This window comes from Mauremys reevesii, linkage group 8 (assembly GCF_016161935.1).
Source record: "Mauremys reevesii isolate NIE-2019 linkage group 8, ASM1616193v1, whole genome shotgun sequence".
NCBI classification, from domain to species: Eukaryota; Metazoa; Chordata; order Testudines; family Geoemydidae; genus Mauremys; species Mauremys reevesii.
In genome coordinates, this window is record NC_052630.1 from 100,949,490 (window position 1) to 100,969,839 (window position 20,350).

General features: G+C 41.8%; 1 protein-coding gene across 18 annotated transcripts in view; it reads left to right on the forward strand.

The window, feature by feature from the left end:
- Nucleotides 1-20,350, forward strand: part of LOC120371080 (BEN domain-containing protein 5) — a 1,353,498-nt gene that overhangs the window by 819,117 nt on the left and 514,031 nt on the right. For 11 of the 18 annotated variants that reach the window (XR_005584133.1, XR_005584134.1, XM_039486564.1 and 8 more), the window contains 2 exons: nt 11,595-11,728; nt 13,467-13,842. The exons of 4 other annotated variants lie outside the window; for them this stretch is intronic. Coding sequence is in view for 12 of the 14 variants with exons in the window: in XM_039486564.1 (XP_039342498.1) it covers nt 11,595-11,728; nt 13,467-13,842 (510 nt within the window). In the remaining 2 variants the exon portion in view is untranslated. The remainder of the gene's footprint in view (nt 1-11,594; nt 11,729-13,466; nt 13,843-20,350) is intronic. 3 more of the 18 variants (XM_039486571.1, XM_039486572.1, XM_039486573.1) reach the window with 1 other exon arrangement.

The window sequence follows — 20,350 nt, forward strand, 5'->3', positions numbered from 1 at the left end:
TAGGCCTTGGTCTTTCAGTCAAATTCAAGCAGATGGGCCTGCACCATGCAGAGTGCCAGGGACTTCAGTGGGGTTCTGCATAGGTGCATGGATCCTTCTATGTGGGTCAAAGTGCAGGATCAGGGCCATCTTTTATATATTACATTTTTAAAAATAGGGTTTTTTAAAATGTGTTCACTTCTGAGCATGTTCAGAGAACATCTTCCCCAATTTTGTGGTGCTAATTTGCATACATTGAGTTAACAGGACTATTCAAGTGAATAAAGTCATGCCTGTACATATGTGCTTGCACTATCAAACCCTGTCTGTGCAGTGGTGATTTAATGATATTCTGAGAAACTTGGCCTTTGTTTCCTTGCCTTTTTTTGTTAAAGGGGGTTGGGGGCAATGGTGAAAATAAATTGCCTATGCACACGTGCATTAAGAATGACAATTAAATATTTGATTTTTGAAACATTGAAACCAGTTTTTCCTTTTCTGTGTTACTAAGAAAGCCTTAGCCAATCCATTTTCAAACGTTGGCCGCAAGTCCTTATTTAGGTGCATTAATAAGTGGCTTGTGGCTTCAGTGGGACTCCCCATAGGTGTGACAATATGTTCAGACCTATAACCCACACCATTTCAATCCTATGCTTGTAATCTCCCTTCTTAAGTATTCCAGCAACAGTCCTTAGACCAGTGAGGCCAGGCTGGGCAACAGTATACTGGAAGGGACAGTGATGTTGCTACACAAGCAGTACAGATATCAAAAATGTTTTGTCAAAATTGGGCTCGCTTAAAAAAAAATGTTCTGAGCATACTCAAAAGGATCGCAATTGTTATAGCCTTTGATGGGTGGCAGGGAAATACTAAGTCATCTTTTTAAATGCTTCAATAATTAAAGAGATTTTCCTTAAACTTTCTGAAAAAGTTATACAGGGATTGAGGTCAAGGACAGAGTTTCAGACCCAGAGAAGAAATTTAGAGAACTGAGCCATTGGAAAGCTGCTTGTCTCAACTTCTGCTATAATCTCAAGACTTAAAGTTCACAGGCAATTGCTGTTAAGTAAATTAGAAGAATTGTTTTATTCACCACTAGAATGAAAAGTGGTTGCCATTCAACAGCATACAGGAACACTGCACTGCACTTGGAAATGGGAGGTTAATAGTGTATCTAATTGAAATTGCAAGAATTTTAGGCAAGAGTGACATCTTGTACTTTACTTTTTAGAAAGGGTTGGTGCCTCTTCATATAATGATCCACTGCTTGACTTTTCTTTTTGACCTCTTTCTCAGAATTAGTCCTTTTAGCCTTTTTTGCTGCAATATCTATCTGTAGTTCATAGGTTCTTCACACACATCCAAAATATTTGTAGACAAATTCTGCCATTGGTTATGCACATCCTATACCAGATAACTTCATTGGCCCTTAGATGATTAAATTGAGGGTCCTTCCTGCTTATGAAATAGTAACCATATACTAGGCTAAAAGAGAAACAATTCAGAAGCAGAGGTCTCATAGTTTATTACCTCAGGCTATTGTCATTATCAAGTTAAAAGGGAATATCGTCTAGTTGGAAATATACTTTCCTTGGCTACAATAAATATCTCTGTACTCTGGCTACTGTCCTCAAAATTTCTCAGCCACATGACCACAACAAACCTCAGATACTTACCCCCTATCCAAACTGGTTCTATATGCTCCAGTTTCTTCAGTCTTTGTTTCTACACACTTGTCCTTGCCCATTGAGGATGGCTTAGGCTCTGCCCCATACTAAGATAGACCTGTCAAATTTAACTCGTTTTAGATGACTTTTAAGGCAGCCTTTAAATCTTGTGATGAAATGTTTTGCTGTGTTTCAGGGGCATTTAAAACTTCCATTCACGTTGTCACAGCATGACACTTGGAGTTTTGAGTGGGGGCAGGGTGAAAAGGGGCTGAGAAATTGAGATACTTGTTTGTTTTGGACATACAGGAGAGGAACTCTGAGGGCAGTAGTTAATCGGAAGGGAAATATTTGCACAAGGACTACAGTGATTGAAAATATATAAGGCTAGATGCTGAGATGCATCCGGAATGCAGAGTGTTGGTCAGGGAAGTGGTGTATACAAAATTGGCTTGAAGCTCCTACTTGCATGGTTGTGATTCTGTCGCTACTCAGTGCATTTCTTCTATGTGCACTGTTCGGACAGCGTGAGGGATGGCATAATATAAAGTATCCCAAACACACACTGTTTATAAACCTTTCCCCTTACTCTCGCAGTTAAGTGGGTATATGGCATATGAATCCCTACACAGGCTTATATAGTACTCCAATGTCACATGCATTGGCATGAGTGACCCATGGCCCCATACTCTGATCTGAACACTGATTTAGAATGTGGCATCGCAGTTGGTTTCCCCCAGCCTTGTCCCAATATTAACTTTCAAAACTTAAAAAAATTTTTTAAAGTATAGGTCATTTTCAGTAGCACTGAGTGGTACTTGTCTCTCCTACCATACGGAGTTGAGCTTGAAATATTGTAGTGACATTGCCATTAAAATTACTTATTTTTGAGGATTTAATAAGACTGTGCTTCTAATTAATTACATTTAACAATTAAAAGCATCTACCAATTTTATGGGAGCAAAAATAAATGGAAGTTGAAGATGTTTTCGTTATCCCAAAGCAACTGAAAAATAATTTCCTCTTAATTTTTTCAGGGCATTTCTCCATAATGTTACCTTAGTGCCACTGAACTATTTAAGAAAAGATAGTGGCCAAACTGTGTGTGTTTAAAATGTTGTTAATGTATTATGAATCAAATATTAACACTGTTACTACTTTTCTATATGGGCTCACACAGTGTGTAAATCTGCTGGCTACTCCAAGTCCATTCTCCTCTTCCTTGGGAGTCTCTATAATGGGTAGGTGACTGGGGAGACTTCCTTTGTGGTGGGTTGCTAGAGGTCTTAACCCTCTGGTGCAGCTGAAATGCAGCATTTCCACCACTTTGTGGTCTTGTGGTCATTAGAGCCCCTTTAGAAGTGTTCTAGCAAGGCAGGCAGCCAAACCATAGCAAAGTTTATTGAGTTGGTTTCCAGCTTAGTAGTTCTAACTGTCTGAGGTTTCAAAATGCACTTTATAAAGTTGAATTGTCATTATAATGTTAAATGTCATAATAAATGTTAAAAGCATTCTTCATTTGTAAAGTTCTTAAACAATAACTAATCCTCAGCCCCTACATGAGGTGTTGTATAGGTGGATATAAAACTGAAATGTACAGGATAGGACTTCTTTTAAAATGGGCTACTTGTTTTCAATTTTTAAAAAATTATAAATTTCTAAAAAAATACTGCAATGGGTTTCAGTAAGGATTAAAGGACCACCCCTGTGAGGTATGCAAGCATAGATGGGGAGACACCAAGACCGAGAAGGTGAATTACTCAACATCAACTAATGAGTAAATGTAGGAGCCAGGATTAAAACTCTACTATGCTTAGTATAGACAGTGATTCCTGTTTTCTAGTGTACTGTTTTCCCTACTTGATGCTGCAGCTTAATCAGTTTTATGACAGACAAGAACATTATTATAATTTCACTGTAAAATTAAGCAGAAGGCAGAATTAGGCTGTTCAAGAATTAAAGCTAATTCAAACAAACGTCTATAGATTAATGATTTATACTAGTTTCACTTTTTTAGTTTTGAGCTATGTTTGCTTTTGGGCATGAATTTTAAACTAATATTTTTATTAGTGGAAAAATCAGAAAACATCTACCTACATTTTTATATATGTATTAGTTTTATTACGCCATAGTGATTTATTTGATCCGCCAGAATAGCTCCAAAGGTGCCACTGCAGAGGACTAGTAAACAAAGGCTCACAAAATTATATGTAGCAAAATACTTCAGTGTTGTCAGGGTTGAGACAACTGACTTCAAATTAGAATGCATGTTAATATGGTTTCTGCTGTAAATCATCCAAATCAAGAAATATCAAGGTTGTGATTCACTAACAAACTTGTGCATTCAAACTCGAGTCTGACTCTTGAGACCTGCCGCCATTCTCACTAAAGTTGGAGAATGTTCATGTTTAGTGGGAGCAGCTCACACCCATACTCCATCAGTATATTTTATTGTTAAAGTTACTGAAGGAGAGCCAGCCTTGATGTAGGATTTCAAACACAAATTAGAGAAGAAAGAGACTGTTTATCTAATCCATTCCTATGTTAATATAGGATTGTTCCCTCCTCCTTAACCTCTGTCCTCCAGCTCCTTCTTTCTATCAAACAAGCATGCCTTGATCTCCATCCTCAATAAGTTGACTCCATCTTCCTGCCTATCTTCCTTTTTTCCCCTTCACCTCCAAGCCTGTCAAGCAGGCAGACTACAACCATGGTCTCCAGTTTTCTCACCAAATTACACTGAGTCCTTCCCAATCTGGCTTCTGTTCTTTCCACTCCATTGAAACTGCTTTCAACCAAGGTCTCTCAATCTTCTCCAGGCCAACTCCTAGCATGTGTACTCCATCTTTTGTGACCTTTCTGCTGCTTTTGACATTTGTTTGATGTTGTTCTCCCTTAGCTTTCATGATGCTGTGCTTTCCTAGTTCTCCTTCTACTCCTCTGCCATTCCTCCAATGTGTCATCCTCCTCTCCCCTTTCTGTATAGGTCTCATAGGACTCTCTTTAATGTCACCTTTTTGGCAGACCTCATCCACTCAGGACTTCAAGTGCCATCCATCTTTCTGCTCCTAATCTGTTTTGTTCCATCCAAACCTATCTTCCAAACTGCTTGACCATCATCACCTCTTTATGTCTCACTAACCATTTAAATTTATGATGGCCCAAACAATCTTTCTCCTAAATTGTCAACTCCCCCCGTTTTTGGGTGTGGGGGGGATTGGAGACCTACCATCCTCCCTGTCCTTGAGGCCCAAAACCTGGGTCATCTTAGACTCTGTCCTCTCTTTTGCCCTTGACGTTGAGACTTTCTGAATCCTAGTATCTCTGTAGCATTTTTAATATCTAGCCTTATCTTTCTGCCCACCAAGCTAAAACTGTTGTCCAGGCCCTTATTGTCTCCTGTCATCTCCTCTCTGACCTTCCAACCAAGTCCCATCTCTAGTCAGTACAAAACACAGCCACTAAGATGATATACATTACCTGTCAATCTGGCCATCTCTACCTCTTGTTGAATTCAGCTTTTGGCTTCCCTTTCTTGACTACATCAAGTTCAAACTTCTTGTTTTCTTTATAGATCTTCCACAACTCCACCCCCTGCCGGTTTGTCCAACCTTGTCTCTTGCAGAATTACCCCACGCATTCTCTTCTCCAGTAATGATGCCAGCCTTGATGCCCTATTAGCATGAAGATTGCTTCTCCCAGAATATTTCTTCTTACTCTCTCCAATGCCTGCTCTGCAAGACCACTATCTTTTCTTAAATCCCTTCTAAAAACCCTGTGACGGGATGCTCCACTCAACCCTACGATGGTGCCGCCTCCTGGTCATTTTGGAGAGTAACTCGCCAGGTCAGCTCCCTTTCCCACAGTTGCACTCCATCTCTCTCTGCTAGTCTGCAGCACCTCTCACACTCCATGAGCTGCTGCCTCTTCATGACACAGCTTCTGACCAGGTTATGATGTATTCTCCCCTTCCAGGTCACCAAAGCTTTTCTCCCTAGCAACCTCAGGTAGTCTTCCCTTTCACTGCCTCCCAGGGCCACTCCTCAGTGGCTGGCAGGGGAACCCCAAGTTCCAGCTCAGGGACCCTCTAGTCAGCAGTCAAGATCTGTTCCCTTTTAGACCTTACTGCCTTTCCCTGAGCCCTTTTCCTTACCATCTGGTGCTCCCTGCTCTCTGGGTTTGCCAGCCTCCTAACTCCCCCCATCCAGGGAGTAAATATGGGCTACCTGTCACTGTAGCCTCCAAACACTTCTCCCAGAGAATGACTTCAGACATTCCCAGCAGCCCCTCTTCAGCTAATTTCCTGTCTTTATAAATCCAGCCCGGCTGTTTCCTCCCCAGCTGAGCTCCCTCCATTAGTCAGGGGATTGCTTAACCACCCAATTCCTCTCAGCTGTGGCCTGATGGTTTATTAGCCGATTTCTCAACCAGCCTTAACCCTGTCAGGGCTAATGTGGGGAGAGCACCCCATCAGAGACCCCCTTTTTCCTGATGCCTACAAGAAGCTAATTGATAGTCCTCTGAAATGATGTTTTCATCTTCAAATAAACCAATCTAACTTCTTTACTCAATCTTGCTGTTTTAATCTTTTCTGTATCTTAGTGATATTTGTATTGTAGTAGCACGTAAGAACCCCCAGTCATGAATCAAGGCCCCACAGTACTAGGCACTGTGTACACACATAACAAAAAGATGGTCACTTCTCCAAAGAACTTAGTCTAAGTAGCCCCATCCTTTCTGACATATGACTCTCCTTGTTGTCATGTCTGAAATACGTTTGCAAAGGGGTGGGTGGAGGAGACTAGGGATCATGTAGTGTATTTTGTATTATAAGGCATAGGTATGCTCTTGGGTAGGGTAAATAGTAGTGCTCCCCTATAAATAGCGTCTATCACTTCAGACAAGAGGGCTAGTTAGTGCCAAAGCTTAAATCAGTGGTTCTCAACTTATTACACATTGTGGGCTGCACAATGTGTTATTGGGGCTGGGTGGCAGGGCAGCGGCAGCCTCGACCCCGCTGGCTGCCCACTCTGTGCCCCCGCCACATGGCTGCCCCGGAGCTTGTGGGACTAGGTGGGTGCCCCGGCCTCCGACCCCATTGGGCTGGCCAGAAGCCCCAGACCTCCGACCCTGCCACGTGGCTGCCCTGGACTCCGCAGCTCGCAGGGCAGGCCAGCAGCCCCAGGCCCCCGAACCCATGGTGCCAGCTGGCAGCCCCGACCCTGCCGGGCAGTCTGGACTCCTCCGTGCCAGGCAGCCAGGAACTTGGTGACCCCAGCATGCTGGTGGCCTTTAGCACACAGCTGAGCTGGGCCACATATGTGTGCTAATTGGGCCACATGCAATCCACAATTTGAGCATCACTGGCTTAAGTAAATACAGAGATAAAGTTCTCCTCACCACAGAAGTGATTCCGCCAAGTTAGGAATGAAGCAGATCGGCATGTCAGCGTGGGGGAAATTTGCACCCATGTTGTCATAGTGTATCTGATCTCTGGCTGAAGAGGTTTTAAGTACATTATCTTCCACAAAGATTGAAATTTACTAAAAATTTTGGAAAAAGGAGAAAACATGGACTTAGATTATCGTTTTACTGTTGGTATCATAAGATGCACAGCACTGCCAAACTTGTACTTGGACCAATCTCGGATCTGCCATTTCTCACTCAGAGTGCAGAGCTATTTCTCTGCAGTTTTCCATCATTTCCTCCAGAGGCGAAAAGACTACATCTGAACTGTATTTTAAAACATCCAGTTTATTCAGGTCTGACCAAGACTCAAGTCCCAATTGCTAGGTTAGAATACAAGGAATGTTTTAAGGAGACTTTTAGGTTTCCAATTTGTGACTACTGAATATGGTTTTCCGTCTTAGGGCTTTCACATAACCATTCTCTTGTAACCAAGCAGATTCTCTTTCTGCCATCTGGTCAACTGAGGCATACATGACTTCCACAGGCTTGTAGGCCACTGTGCTTTTGACCTCTACTTCCAGCCCCAGCAGTCCTTTGCTAGCCCTCCTATGTTCTCCAACTCAATTCCTTAGCCTTTCCTCAGTCCAGTTTCAGAGGGGTAGCCGTGTTAGTCTGGGTCTGTAGAAGCAGCAAAGAATCCTGTGGCACCTTATAGACTAACAGACGTTTTGCAGCATGAGCTTTCGTGGGTGAATACCCACTTCTTCGGATGCAAGTAGTGGAAATTTCCAGGGGCAGGTTTATATATGCAAGCAAGAAGCAAGTCCAGTTGTCTTTCCAGCCTTCCTAGGCTCTCTACAATTCCCTTTCTCATTCTGCCACTACCCCATTGATTCTGGCTGTTTCAACAGCACTTTGATAGATGACATCTTAGGGTGACCATGTCCCTCCTCTACTGTATGTCTCCAGTCCTAGGACTGTAACACCATGGCTGGTCAGCCAGATGTCAATTCAAAACTATTTCCCAGAGCCACTTTATACACTGATCTTGCCTGGTCTCCTTTATGCCCCCTTCTGCTCCTACGCTTCCCCACCTTCCTTGTCAGAGAACCACTTTCCAGGTCTCACCTCTTCATGGAGCAACTGCTTCAGCCTTTCTAGTTTTTTGAGCCTCTCTACTGAATCACAGAATATCCTTAGTCACATGACTAGCCAAGATCACCTCATCCTTCAGGGAACTACTTGCCCAGAATACCTGTTTTTAGAGGGCCAAAACCCACAGTACTGTGCAGGCTTGTGACTCACCCTGAACCAATTCGCTCTGCTACATCTGCCCATTTAGTGATGGTTCTCCTCCTCAGGTCCTTATGTGGCCACATTGGTGAAGGGTTTATTCTGTATATGGGAGCAGGATTTTATAGAAATAACTAATTGAAAATACAACCATAAACACCTATGGGTATGGTGCAATTCTTAACATGCAACACAGAGTTTAAATGGTTGGAGACAAACTTTAGGCACGTGGGCCACATTGTCATTACAAATCAAATCTTCAAGCCATATCTGTCCCAGGGCTGCTAATCTCTTATGCTGCTCTTGGGCCATTGAGTTTATACTAGTCCAGCCATTTTGGTTCATTTTCTACTTTTCCTTGGGGCACAAAATGGTGCAAATTCTCTTCCATGCCAGACTCCTCTTCTGCACCTGTCCCTGTTAACCTAGCACAACACTGCAGTCTGCATTCATCCCTCCTCTCCCGCCCCCCCCCACCCCCCATCTGAGCTATTCAGCATAGCACTGCCGTGTGCCAAATAAAGATACCTGTGTTACGAAGGCTGGAGTTGAACTGAGTTCTTAGGAAGCTGAGTGGAAAGAGGCCTCCAAGGGAATCCTAACAAATAGCAGGAGTAGTGAAACTAGAATCTTAAAGGGAACTGTTCCAAATGCATGTGTGCACACCATGAGAAGCAGTACTCCTGCATTATCCCAGAATTTAGCATGAGACTTTTTCTTTCAGTAACCACAATTAATGTAGTAGAAATGAGTGTGGGGGAAAAAAACAAGTTTGTTTATTAAACAAAACACTTGTTCAGATCTAAAACACTGGATAAATTGTATTAAGCATAAATAGACCTAGAAGAACAAACCAGCCATAAGAGAGTATTATATGTTCTGCTGCTGCCAAGTCAGTGGAACATGAGAGAGCTGGCTAGCTGAATAAATTAAAATGTCCAAACTGTTGCTTTAACTTATACATCCATTTTTTCCTCCCATAATTTCTAAAAGATTGGTGTAGGAGAAGGTGAGTTTTCTTCAATCTACCTGTCCAATCTCTAGTAAATTTCGCAAGATCAGCACTAAAATCAAAAAGGGGGAAAACCAAATTGGAGAATTTGAAAGGAGCCACACTGACAGTGAAAAACACTAACTAATAACAGACTAGGGATTTTACCTCATTGTCCCTAGTTTGCATGTGGTTCAGATTGGTAGTGACTTGGAAATTACATCTGATGGCTTTAGTAACCTATGCAAAGTGAATGGGTTGTATCAGTCTTGTTCCTAGGACAAGAATCCGATTGGTCCATGGAAATTGCTTTCCATTTTCCAACTATAGAAAAGGGCTCTCTTCCAGGTTAGTTTGAAACCTATTTGCAAGGCACTGTAGGAGAACTTGCTCTGCAGCTTGCCTGTGCAATACCTGTACTATGCAAAAATAGCACTTCTTTGCCCAAGAGCTTTACATCTAGTGCCTTTCACCAACACTGGATTATTTTTAATCATTGTTTTAATTTTTGATAATTGCTTGCAAGGAGATAATCAGTACTCCTCTCTCACTCTTCTTATCACCTCTAAAAATTTTTTCTTCAGTCTTATAAAAGCCTATCTAATTTTCCTGTCCTGCTCTCTGACAATACGGATGGACCACTTCACTCTTACTTCTGTATGGTTTCCAGATATGATCTTTCCAAACCTAGCAGTTGGACTGCTATTTTGTTAAAATGGCATAAGCATTCAAAATGCACTGGGGAATGGAGAGAGATGTAAATAAGGCCTACTTTTTTTTGTTTTTTCTTTTTCTTCCTGCATCTGTCTTAGTATCTATTGCTACCATCTGAATTCATTTCAGGTTGTCTTTTGTTTGTTGCATCTTCTTTACTTTACAAAGCCTTGGGCTGTAATATCACCATTTGCCTACAAGAAATCAATTTCTATCTTCAGCCAAATAAATTGCATTCCTCTGTGTAATCTGGTTCTAATGAATGCCTTGCTCCTCATTAAACTGTGATTTACCTTTGTTTCCCTTTTCTGTACTGTCAGAACTAACCATTGGAGGTCCTGTGGAGAGATGCTAATTTTGAAAAAGTGGAAGTTTGTGACTAAGCACACACAAATGGTATCCACACTGGCACTTCTCAAAGATATTCATAGGACATTTCATGGATTACAGTTTGAAGGTGGATAAGAGGACTCAGATTCTTATTCATAATCTTCCAATGTACAAATAGAACACATGACTTTACAATCTAAAGTTATCCCTGTTCTGTTACTGACTTTATGTTCAGGACAAACAGACTTAGTCTGTTCTGCGAGAATTTTAATAAGCGACAGAGTCCTGTGGCACCTTATAGACTAACAGAAGTATTGGAGCATAAGTTTTTGTGGGTGAATACCCACCTCGTCAGATGAAGATTCCCATGGCACTTTTTGAAAGACTAGGGTTTGGCGCTAGTATGTCCCAAAGAATAACCAAGTAGAGTACATATCTTAGGAGCTTGTGTAGAATACTTCAAATTTGAAAAATATTTTTACAGTAAAATCACTGTTACATAGGCTCCTCTCTGGGTCTCAGGATAGATACATTTTTATTGTCTGGATTTTGTTTCTCTGACAACAAAGGATTAGTATTATAAACTAGAAATAGGGGTGGTGTCAGTGATGACTGTACAAGTTCTGCACACAGATCTCTGCAGGTGCCTCTCAAATCTGACCCGCTGTTTTTCCAGCCCTGAGCACTGCAGAATCTGCCATTTGTGTCAGATGATGTGCTGGATTTGTGCTGTTGACAAATGCTGAGTTAGGCCTACAATTAAACTACCAAACTCTCACTCACTTTAGACCTAAACAGAATGTGAACTTTCAGTAGCAGTTTATGAATATCTGGTCTTGTTGATAAATATAATTTAAAGAAATTCAAGTAGTTCTTAGGGAGTTGAATTCTTTACAGCATCAAATGGTTTCTACCTCTTTTATTTTAGTGCTAATGGCTATACATTAATGCATTTGATCACTATCCCATACATCTAACTTGCCATTTTTTTTTTAATATGCACAACCACATATGGCCAAGTTGTCCCTGGTATAGCACCATTGTGATTAATGGGTGTCAGAGGAGTTACACTGGATTAATTTGATCTATTGAATATTGAGGGGAGTAAAGCATGGGAATTTTTTTTAACTGGTCTTGCCTAAATCATGCAATATTTGGAAGTAAGAAGACGTTGATTAATGTAACATTTTTATTTTTAATATACATTTTAGAAGACAAAACTGACCTTGAAAACAGTGTGATGCAGAAGAAAATTAAAATCCCCAAACTCTCTCTCAATCACGTAGAAGAAGCTGGGGAGGTTACAGATTATGGGGAAGAAGATGTGGAGCTTAGACACAGTAAGGTATTGAAGTTTTTTTGTTTTGTTTTGTTTTTTGGGGTGTTTGTGTGTGTGAAAGTGCTTGGGGCATATGCACACATGTCATAGCTGAAGAATTCCAGGCTGGCTTTCCATCCCCTTAAAACGTTCTGTTGATGCAATTGGGTCAAATTGGCGAGCAGGGGCTGTGGGTGAGAATTCTGAATTGCTTTACAGACCAGCTTTTCAGAAATCCAGTTCATGTGCAGTGGAGAATTATTTTTGTTTGTACAGTCTGCAAAACTGAATTGCTGTTAGATTTTTGGAACAATGTTGTTTAACTTGGGCCCAGGTTGCCCCAGCTACATTATTGTTAAACAGCTGTTCTTGGGTGGCTCTTTTTAACCCGTTGTACTCAGCTTGTCTTGAATAGAACAGGGTACTGTGAAAGTCCCGACTAAAGATTTGGGTGGGAAGAAAAACCTAACAAGATTGAATCCCTCTGATATAGAGATCAGTGGTCTCCTCAGGTTGAGACATCAAAAACTGTGTAAATTTTTTTGTTTTGTTTTCAAGTAACTTCTCCTTTAAAAGTCTGCCAACCTGGGGGGGTTTGGGTGGGGAATATTGCTTTGTGGCTTCATGTGCTTGTCTGGGTGCAGGAATTATACTAGTAGATTTATTTATGGTGGGATGGCATCTTTTTTAGAGCATGTATGGCTCAGGAATAACATTGAATAATCTCATTTTCTGCCACATTACTCATGGACGTGGTATGGGAATTGATAGCATCAGGTTCTTGTGTTTATTTAACCCATGAGCTAGGTTTGCTTTCCAGTCAGTTACTTGGAAATTCAAATACTCTTTCTATATTTGGCCAGTTGAAAAAACTGGTGACTTTTTGCCTATACTGGTACATGGTAATACCATCACTCAGACCCTTTACAAAGGAGTATGCATTTATTAATAGGGTTTGGACTATTGTGAGAAAGAGTAAAGGTAAATTGCTGCTAGAAGTTCACTGGAAATTAAACATCTGCAATGCAGTACTAATATATAAGGAATCTCTTGATCTGGGGGATGGGACTAGATTGTGTATTCTCTAATTTATTATTCTAATTCCCTTTCCAGTGCTTGCAAATAGTATAACTCATTTATTTTCATGGGGATGTGTGTGTGTGTGTGTGTGTGTGTGTGTGTGTGCATGGGGGTGGGAATAGTCAGTGGACGTTTGTCTGTGTAGTGAATGAAAGGACACCATTTTATCAACCCATTTTCTCTCTTTAACTCAGTAAAACTGCTCTTATTTATACTGGTGAGAAAAATATAGACACTACTTCAGTTTTTTTTAAAGTACTCTGCAGTTATGGATAACATACAAAATACATAATTGATACCCTTTTTCACTTTAAGACAATCAGAAAAGGAAATATAAACACTGTATATATGCTAAACGTGAAGGGCTGGACTTTCAAAAGGGAGAAGCCTTTTTTTAAATAGGAAAGGTCTGCCTAAAGTACGCTCCACTTGCACACACAATTTGGGCAAATACAACCAAGAAAGGCCTCCAGCAGTTCCTGAAGCTTGCATATTATTACACACATAATTCAGTTATGGTAAGAGTGTTCACAAGCATCCTTTAGGAGCAACCTTTTTTTTGTAAGGTGGCCCTTGTTTCACTTTTTTGGAAAACAGCCTTAGTTGTCCTGAAGGCTGGAGTTTTAGTTCATGTTATGTATCGAGTTCCTGCTCTGCTAATGTTCTGTATTATTGTGACACACAGAGACAAGATGGAAGGAAACAAAGTGAAGGTACCCACAAAAGCATCGAAGCAGTTGTTGCTCGCCTAGAAAAGCAAAATGGGATGAGTCTCAGTAGTAGTTCGAGCCCTGAGGAAACCTTTATGGAGACTTCGGAAGGCATTAACAACATGGACGATGCTGTAATTCCTCGTGTTCTCTATGAAGAATTGCTGAGGAGTTACCAACAGCAGCAAGAAGAAATGAGACACATTCAGCAAGAACTTGAGAGAACACGGAGACAGCTTGTGCAGCAGGCAAAAAAGCTAAAGGAGTATGGGGCATTAGTGTCAGAAATGAAAGAGCTCAGAGACTTGAACAGGAGACTTCAGGATGTGCTGCTTCTGAGATTAGGCAGTGGTAAGTGCTTGATATATATGGGACTAGTTTTAACAGGCTTCACAGTATCTTAAAAATAGAAACTGAAACTTCTTCCAGGTATAGGGATGGGGGGCAAACAGGACTTTGCCTGTTAAAGAGCTTTTTCCACTTCAATTGTGCTGTGCATATTGGGTTTGTACACCACGCGTCTCTGGATCTTTTTTGAATGATAGCAGCGGTCTTTGTGCCGGTAAGTCTGACTCAGAGTTTCCATGTTAAAGTACCTTTTTTAAAAGAACTGAAATTCCACCCCAACCTGAAAGTTGTAGTAAAGTTTATCTTTGGAACATATCTGTCTTTTCTTTATTAAATTACATCTAAAAAAATTCCATTCAGTGCATAGTAAGTGTAAGGCAGACTATTAAGTCTTACTGATTGCAGCTGTTTGTCGGTATTTTTGCTTTTTGTTTAAGGTTTCTTTGTTATGAATAAATAACCAAGTTTTGGCTTAGAAAAAGTTTTTCTAGGTCATTAGATTATATGTTCTTGAACCTTTTTGGCATTTGATTTTAAACAGCCAAGGTATTTGAGAAATTACAGGCTGTTCATGAACATAAGTGTATTTTTTTAATAATCACAATGATCCATTATAAAGAATGTTGGTTATTAAATATAGGTTTTATACAATTTTGGATTTAGATTCCAAATAGCTTGAATCAATGGCACTTTTTTTGTTGTTTAGTGATAACTATTTAACTATTATATTGGATTTGGTGCAGAGTAGTAGTCTGTGTCACTGGGGGTGATAAAACTTGAATACTTCATTATGTTTTTAAAAATAGTTTCCATATTTGTTTTTATTTGTAAATAAAATTCAGAGTCCAGTAGTCAAAAGGGTCCATAGTCAAGTCCTGGCCACTGTAAAATGCAGTTATAGGTTGCACGCCCAAGCTTTGGCATGCTGTTTTCCATGTCTGTTTTGGGACATGTAGAAGTAGATTTTCACACATAATTTGAGTAGAGGGCCACCTACCCTCATGCAAATCTAGTATGTGGTTTGTGAGCCAATCTGAGTTTTGTCCACACAAGATGTTGGATGTGAAAAATTGCATGTTTATGGTTTTTTGCACACATTAAAGTGTGCTTGGTTGACGTTCACTTTGAAAACTTGACTCCAGAGATTTAAGATGTATTTAGCATGGTGAATACCCAGAGTAATTAATTAAAGGGCATGTAAACATAAATAAGCAAGGCTTTCAACACAGTATCAGAGACACAGTGTGGGTGGTTGTAAATTCCAGTGAGTTCTCTGAAATTATCCTTGGATGAAAAGATGTTCATCTAGCTGATAGTAGGACATATGTGAATTGTCAGTCCAGATGTTAGCAGGCAAGTCTGCTAACCACTGTTTTATTGGATGTGCTTGCTGGTAGTCTCAATTGTGAGGCCAAAACTGGAATGAACACAGACTATGGACTATCCTTTCATTCCTAGGGATAGTTTCTTCAATAGGGATTTGATGCATCTTTGCATGGACTGGTGAAAAAAACTTGAAAAGGTGTTGTCCATGCCAAATATATTCTCTAGATAGTGGACTTGAGTTTCTAATGCATCAGTCTGGCACCATTTTAATGATTGATCATAATACCACCAGCATTGAAGAAATCCGTTCAGCAGATTTTTTAAAACTATTTCAGATTTGAGTGATGAATCTAGACATTTATAGAAATAGGCTCTCTGCAATGAACTAATGAAACTAGTAGCACCTCTTTCCAATACCTGGCTTATCTATTCACTATTGGGAGTGATTTTGCTGAAGACAAATTTTCATGCAGTTCCAGCCCTGTGGTCTGCTTTGCAGAAATGGAAAATGCCTCCCATTGATCTGGCCACTGCTTCACTCCTGAAGAGGGTGCAGCTCCCACCTTCGACTCCTGTGGGGAATTCTGTGCCAAAAAATTAAAAATTCTGCACACAATATTTTAAATTTCTGCACATTTTATTTGTCAAAATAACACCATATAATCATGCCAGTTTCAGTTATTCTGGTAATTTTATTTCAGAGTACCTTTTTGTCAGAAAGTATGTCTGTAACAACAATACAGACAACAAAAAGGATTCCGGAAATGTTTTTTGACAAATAGATTCCTTACTTGGCATATTAATACAGAATTTTCAGTAAGTCATTTAAACTACAATACAGAAATGTATTTCCACCACCCCTCAGAAGTGGTGCAGAGGCTTGGGGGAGTCAGGGGTAAGGGAGGAGCTGAGGGAGAGAGAAGTAATTGCTGGGAAGGAGTTGGGGAGTGAACCTGGAGGGTTGTTACGTGTGGGTGGGAGACGTATGGAACAGGTTTGTTTTTTGGGTGGTGGGGAGGGATTGTTAGGGAGTTGTGGAGTCTCCCCCTTGCTGATCCCTAGCCTCTTCTATTGAGTCATGCACATCTGCCCCTGCCCCCAAGTGTCCCTGCACTCCTATTCAGTCCCTGCCCCAGTCTGTCTCCCCTCCCCACACTAGCCGTTCTGATTCCCAGTCTGTGATCCCACCAGCAGCCCTGTGCCTCCTCCCCTGGCGCCATGGGTAGGGTGCTGTGAGGAATGGTGCATCTTCTCCCCCCCCCCCCCCCGGCTGCTGTGGCCAGGGAGCCAAGTGCCCTCTGTTTGGCACCACAGTGGCCCCTGGTGAGTGAAAGTCATAACTGTAGTGCCACCCCAGCAGAATATATTTCCTGTAGAAGAAGAAAAAAATCTGTGTGGGACATGAATTGTGCACGCGCAGAGTGGCATAGAATTCCCCCAAGAATAACCTCTCTGCTTGGTCACATCTGCTGCTCCCATTGCCCTTATCTCCTCTCTTTCTCTCCCCCCCCCCCCTTTGGAGAAAGCTATAAGAAGCAGCAGCACTAGCAGTGTGCAAGGATGCTGTTGTATTAGACTTTAGCAAAGGAAGTGGAAAGCTCGTTGCCTCTTCCGCCTCCTTTGCACTCCTATGCAGAGCAAACACATTTGTTGTACACTGTAATTTTGGGACACTATAAAAATGAAGGTTTGCACTTTGTCCGGATGTGCATATTAATTTAGAAAGTTCCATTGTTTTTAATATAGGGGTGGGGAATCCTGTAAACATTAGAAAGTACTTGGATTCCTAGCCTTTGTGGAGTGTTTGACTGTGTATAGTTTGTGTATTAAATTCTTCCCTACATCCATACAGTCCCGTTGGTTTTGGTGGGGTTATTAATGTGCAAAAGTAAAAGTTGGACCTAAATGTAGCCATATACATTCTGTCAAGACTTGAAGCAGCAACTACAGATAATTCAATGTCCATTTCCTGTAATGGTTATATTAAAACAGAAAGTGTCATGGGAAAATAGATGCAAAATTAGTTTATGGTTAGAAATGTGGAACTACTGCAGACTTCAGTTGTGATAAGAGGGGGATCTCAAACAAAACAAAGTGGTTAGTTATGATGGTTGTGAATGTGCTATCCATGAAAATAGTTTAAAAGGGTAGTGTCTTGGACTTATCTTTAGTTGTTATGGTGAGTTCATGAACCTAGAGTTTCAAATTACACATAATTTATGTGAAGTTATACTTTTAGCAGGCTACTGTTAATGCAAACTAATTGCATTTCTGTTTCACCTAGGGACTTACACTTTCTTTGTGTGAAATGACAGCTGTTTTGTACGGATGAATCACAGCTGGGGGAAACGTGTATTATTGCTGATGTTTTAAACTTGAAGGCCAAATGTAGAAGAGAGTTCAGTTAATCTTTCTCTGTTACTGGAATTTGCTGCCCCACTGACAGTGTGAATATCAGTGTTCATAGCCCTTTACATTATTATACTGAGTTGCAATTTATTACACAAGGGCCTTGGAAATGACTTGCCATAGCTGACGCAGCATCCTCAGATACATCAGGAGGAGAATAAGATGGTCAGTATTTCGCTATTCTTTATGAACTATTAAGGGTTCTATTCTGATGTTAAGGCATAACCTTTCGTTTGAGGTGGTGCAGCAGTACACTGTCTCATGGAAGCACAATATCTCCTAGAGTTCCAGGGAGCAAAGGGGTGGGGGAGAAAGTACATGGTTCAATGGATATTTCCTCTGCTGCTTGGAGGGGATGCACTGCCATGGCATTCATCTCTCTAGCCAGGATCATATTGTGCTAGGCCTCTGCACACATGCAAAGACTATTTTTGACCACTTTCCCTCTCCTCTGTGTAATACACCTGACTGGGCACAATTTTTTGCCCTTATGTAAGGGGCTGCGTGATCCAGTACATGTTGGGTACACCTATACCGCACTTGAACACCAATGGCTGGCCTGAGTCAGCTGATTTGGGCTCATGGGGCTGTAAAATTGGTATGTTTATGTTTGGGCTTGGGACTGAAGCCCAGGCTCTGAGACCTCACAAGGGAGGAGGGTCCCAGAGCCCAGGCTCCAGCCTGAGCCTGAAGAGCTGCACAGCAATTTTTAGTCCCATCGCCTGAGCTCCATGAGCAAGTGTCAGCTGACCTGGGCCAGCCACAGTCGTGCCAGGGATCTCTTATTCCAGTGTAGACATACCCTAAATCATTGACTTTTCTCCTCTGGAAGTCCAGTTTCAAATATTGCTTGGATCACCAGTGATATGAATTTGAATAATATAAAAATGTTTCAGGATAAAAGGCTTCACATTGGGTAAGCACTGCACAATTTAGTATGATTGTCCATATCCAGTCCGAGGATGATCCTAGAAGCAGTAGTGTGCAATCTTCCCAATAGAACATCTCTTACCGGAACAATGCATGGCTCTAGCTAGTTCAGCCAGCCTCTTATACTTGTTAGTGTTTTCACACTGTACTCTTAATTCTTAGTATTGCAGTAGGACAGAAAGGGAGATATTCACCCAAATTCTTTGCTTATCTTCCAGCTTATCTAGTTACAGCTCCCTCATTCTTGGGGCCGGGTCTGTGTCATCCTGAGTTGTGACATAGGTAAGAGCAGCCCAGGGCTGTTCCAATTTACACTGGATGGCTACAGTCAGTATGGAACCATTACCCCAACTAAGCCTAGCAGGAACTCATCAAATTTCAGCCGCATCCTCATCCCTGCCTGGGAACCAAACTGGAGGAGTGGAGGAGGAGCTGGTTATGGTGGTACAGCACCAGCGGAGACCCCACACCAGAAGAATTCTCATATGGCCATATTCAGCTGCTTTCTGGACTGTCTCTTTCAGTGAAAGAGTCTTATAAGCAAATGGCAGTAGGAACTGAACAAACAAGGAACATTTACTGCAGCACCATGAGTGATGATGTTCGTCCATCATTTTCGAAGAAGACCTTAACATCTATCAGGTTGTGAGCTGTCCACGGTGCGTCCGCAAATGGCTGGTAAGGCCAATACGGGCATGAAATGTTCTGCCACATGTCGGGCAGACATGTGTGGGCACCACTGTTACAACATTTGCAGCTCTGGCTTTACGGAGTGCTCGCTTCTCTTGTGCTAGGGTTATCCTTCTGGCTTCAGATGTCTGGCAGTCTTGATGGATCAGCGTACGCCATGTCGATCGGTCTTGTGCCAGGGTTTCCCAGGAGGTGATGTCGATATCCAGGGACTTAAGAGAGGCTTTCAGCGTATCTTTGTATCGCTTCTTTTGTCCCCCGTGCGATCGCTTTCCTTGAGACAGCTCACCATAGAAGAGCTGTTTGGGGATGCGGTGGTCTGGCATCCTTGCAACATGGCCTGCCCAGCGTGTCTGGGCTTTCATAAGCAGAGTGTAAACTGACGGCAGGCCTGCTCTGGAAAGGACTTCTGTGTCAGGCACCTTATCCTGCCACCGAATCCTCAGAAGTCTGCGAAGGCAAGTCGTGTGGAAGTGGTTCAATTGCTTAGCGTGCCTCCTGTATACAGTCCAGGTCTCACTGGCATACATCAAGGTAGTTAGCACTACTGCTTGGTAGACTTTAAGCTTTGTAGCAAGGCTTATTCCACGGTGGTCCCACACATTGGTCAGCAGTCCGCCAAATGCAGAGCTTGCCTTGGCGATTCTGCAGTTGACCTCGATGTCAATTGTCACTGCGTGGGAGAGGGTGCTGCCAAGGTATGTAAATTGGTCCACTGCTTGTAGCTTCTGCCCCTTCACTGTGATGGTGGGCTCTTGGTGTTGGGCTTTCGGAGCTGGCTGGTGCATCACTTCGGTTTTCTTTATGTTGATAAGAAGGCCGAAGTTATCGCATGCTGCTGCGAATTTGTCCATGCTGGCTTGCATTTCCTGCTCTGATCCAGCATTCAGGGCACAATCGTCAGCAAAAAGGAGGTCTTGTAGCACAGTCTCCTTTATCTTGGTGACAGCCTGGAGTCTTCGCAGGTTGAACAGTTTCCCATCAGTCCTGTATCTCAGGCTGACTCCCAAGGAACTGTTCTGAAAGGCGTCTGACAGCATGGCTGAAAACATCATGCTGAACAGGGTCGGTGCCAACACACACCCTTGCTTGATGCCATTTGTGACGGGAAAGGCCTCTGAAGCTTCTCCGTCGTCCAGAACATGAGCCGTCATGC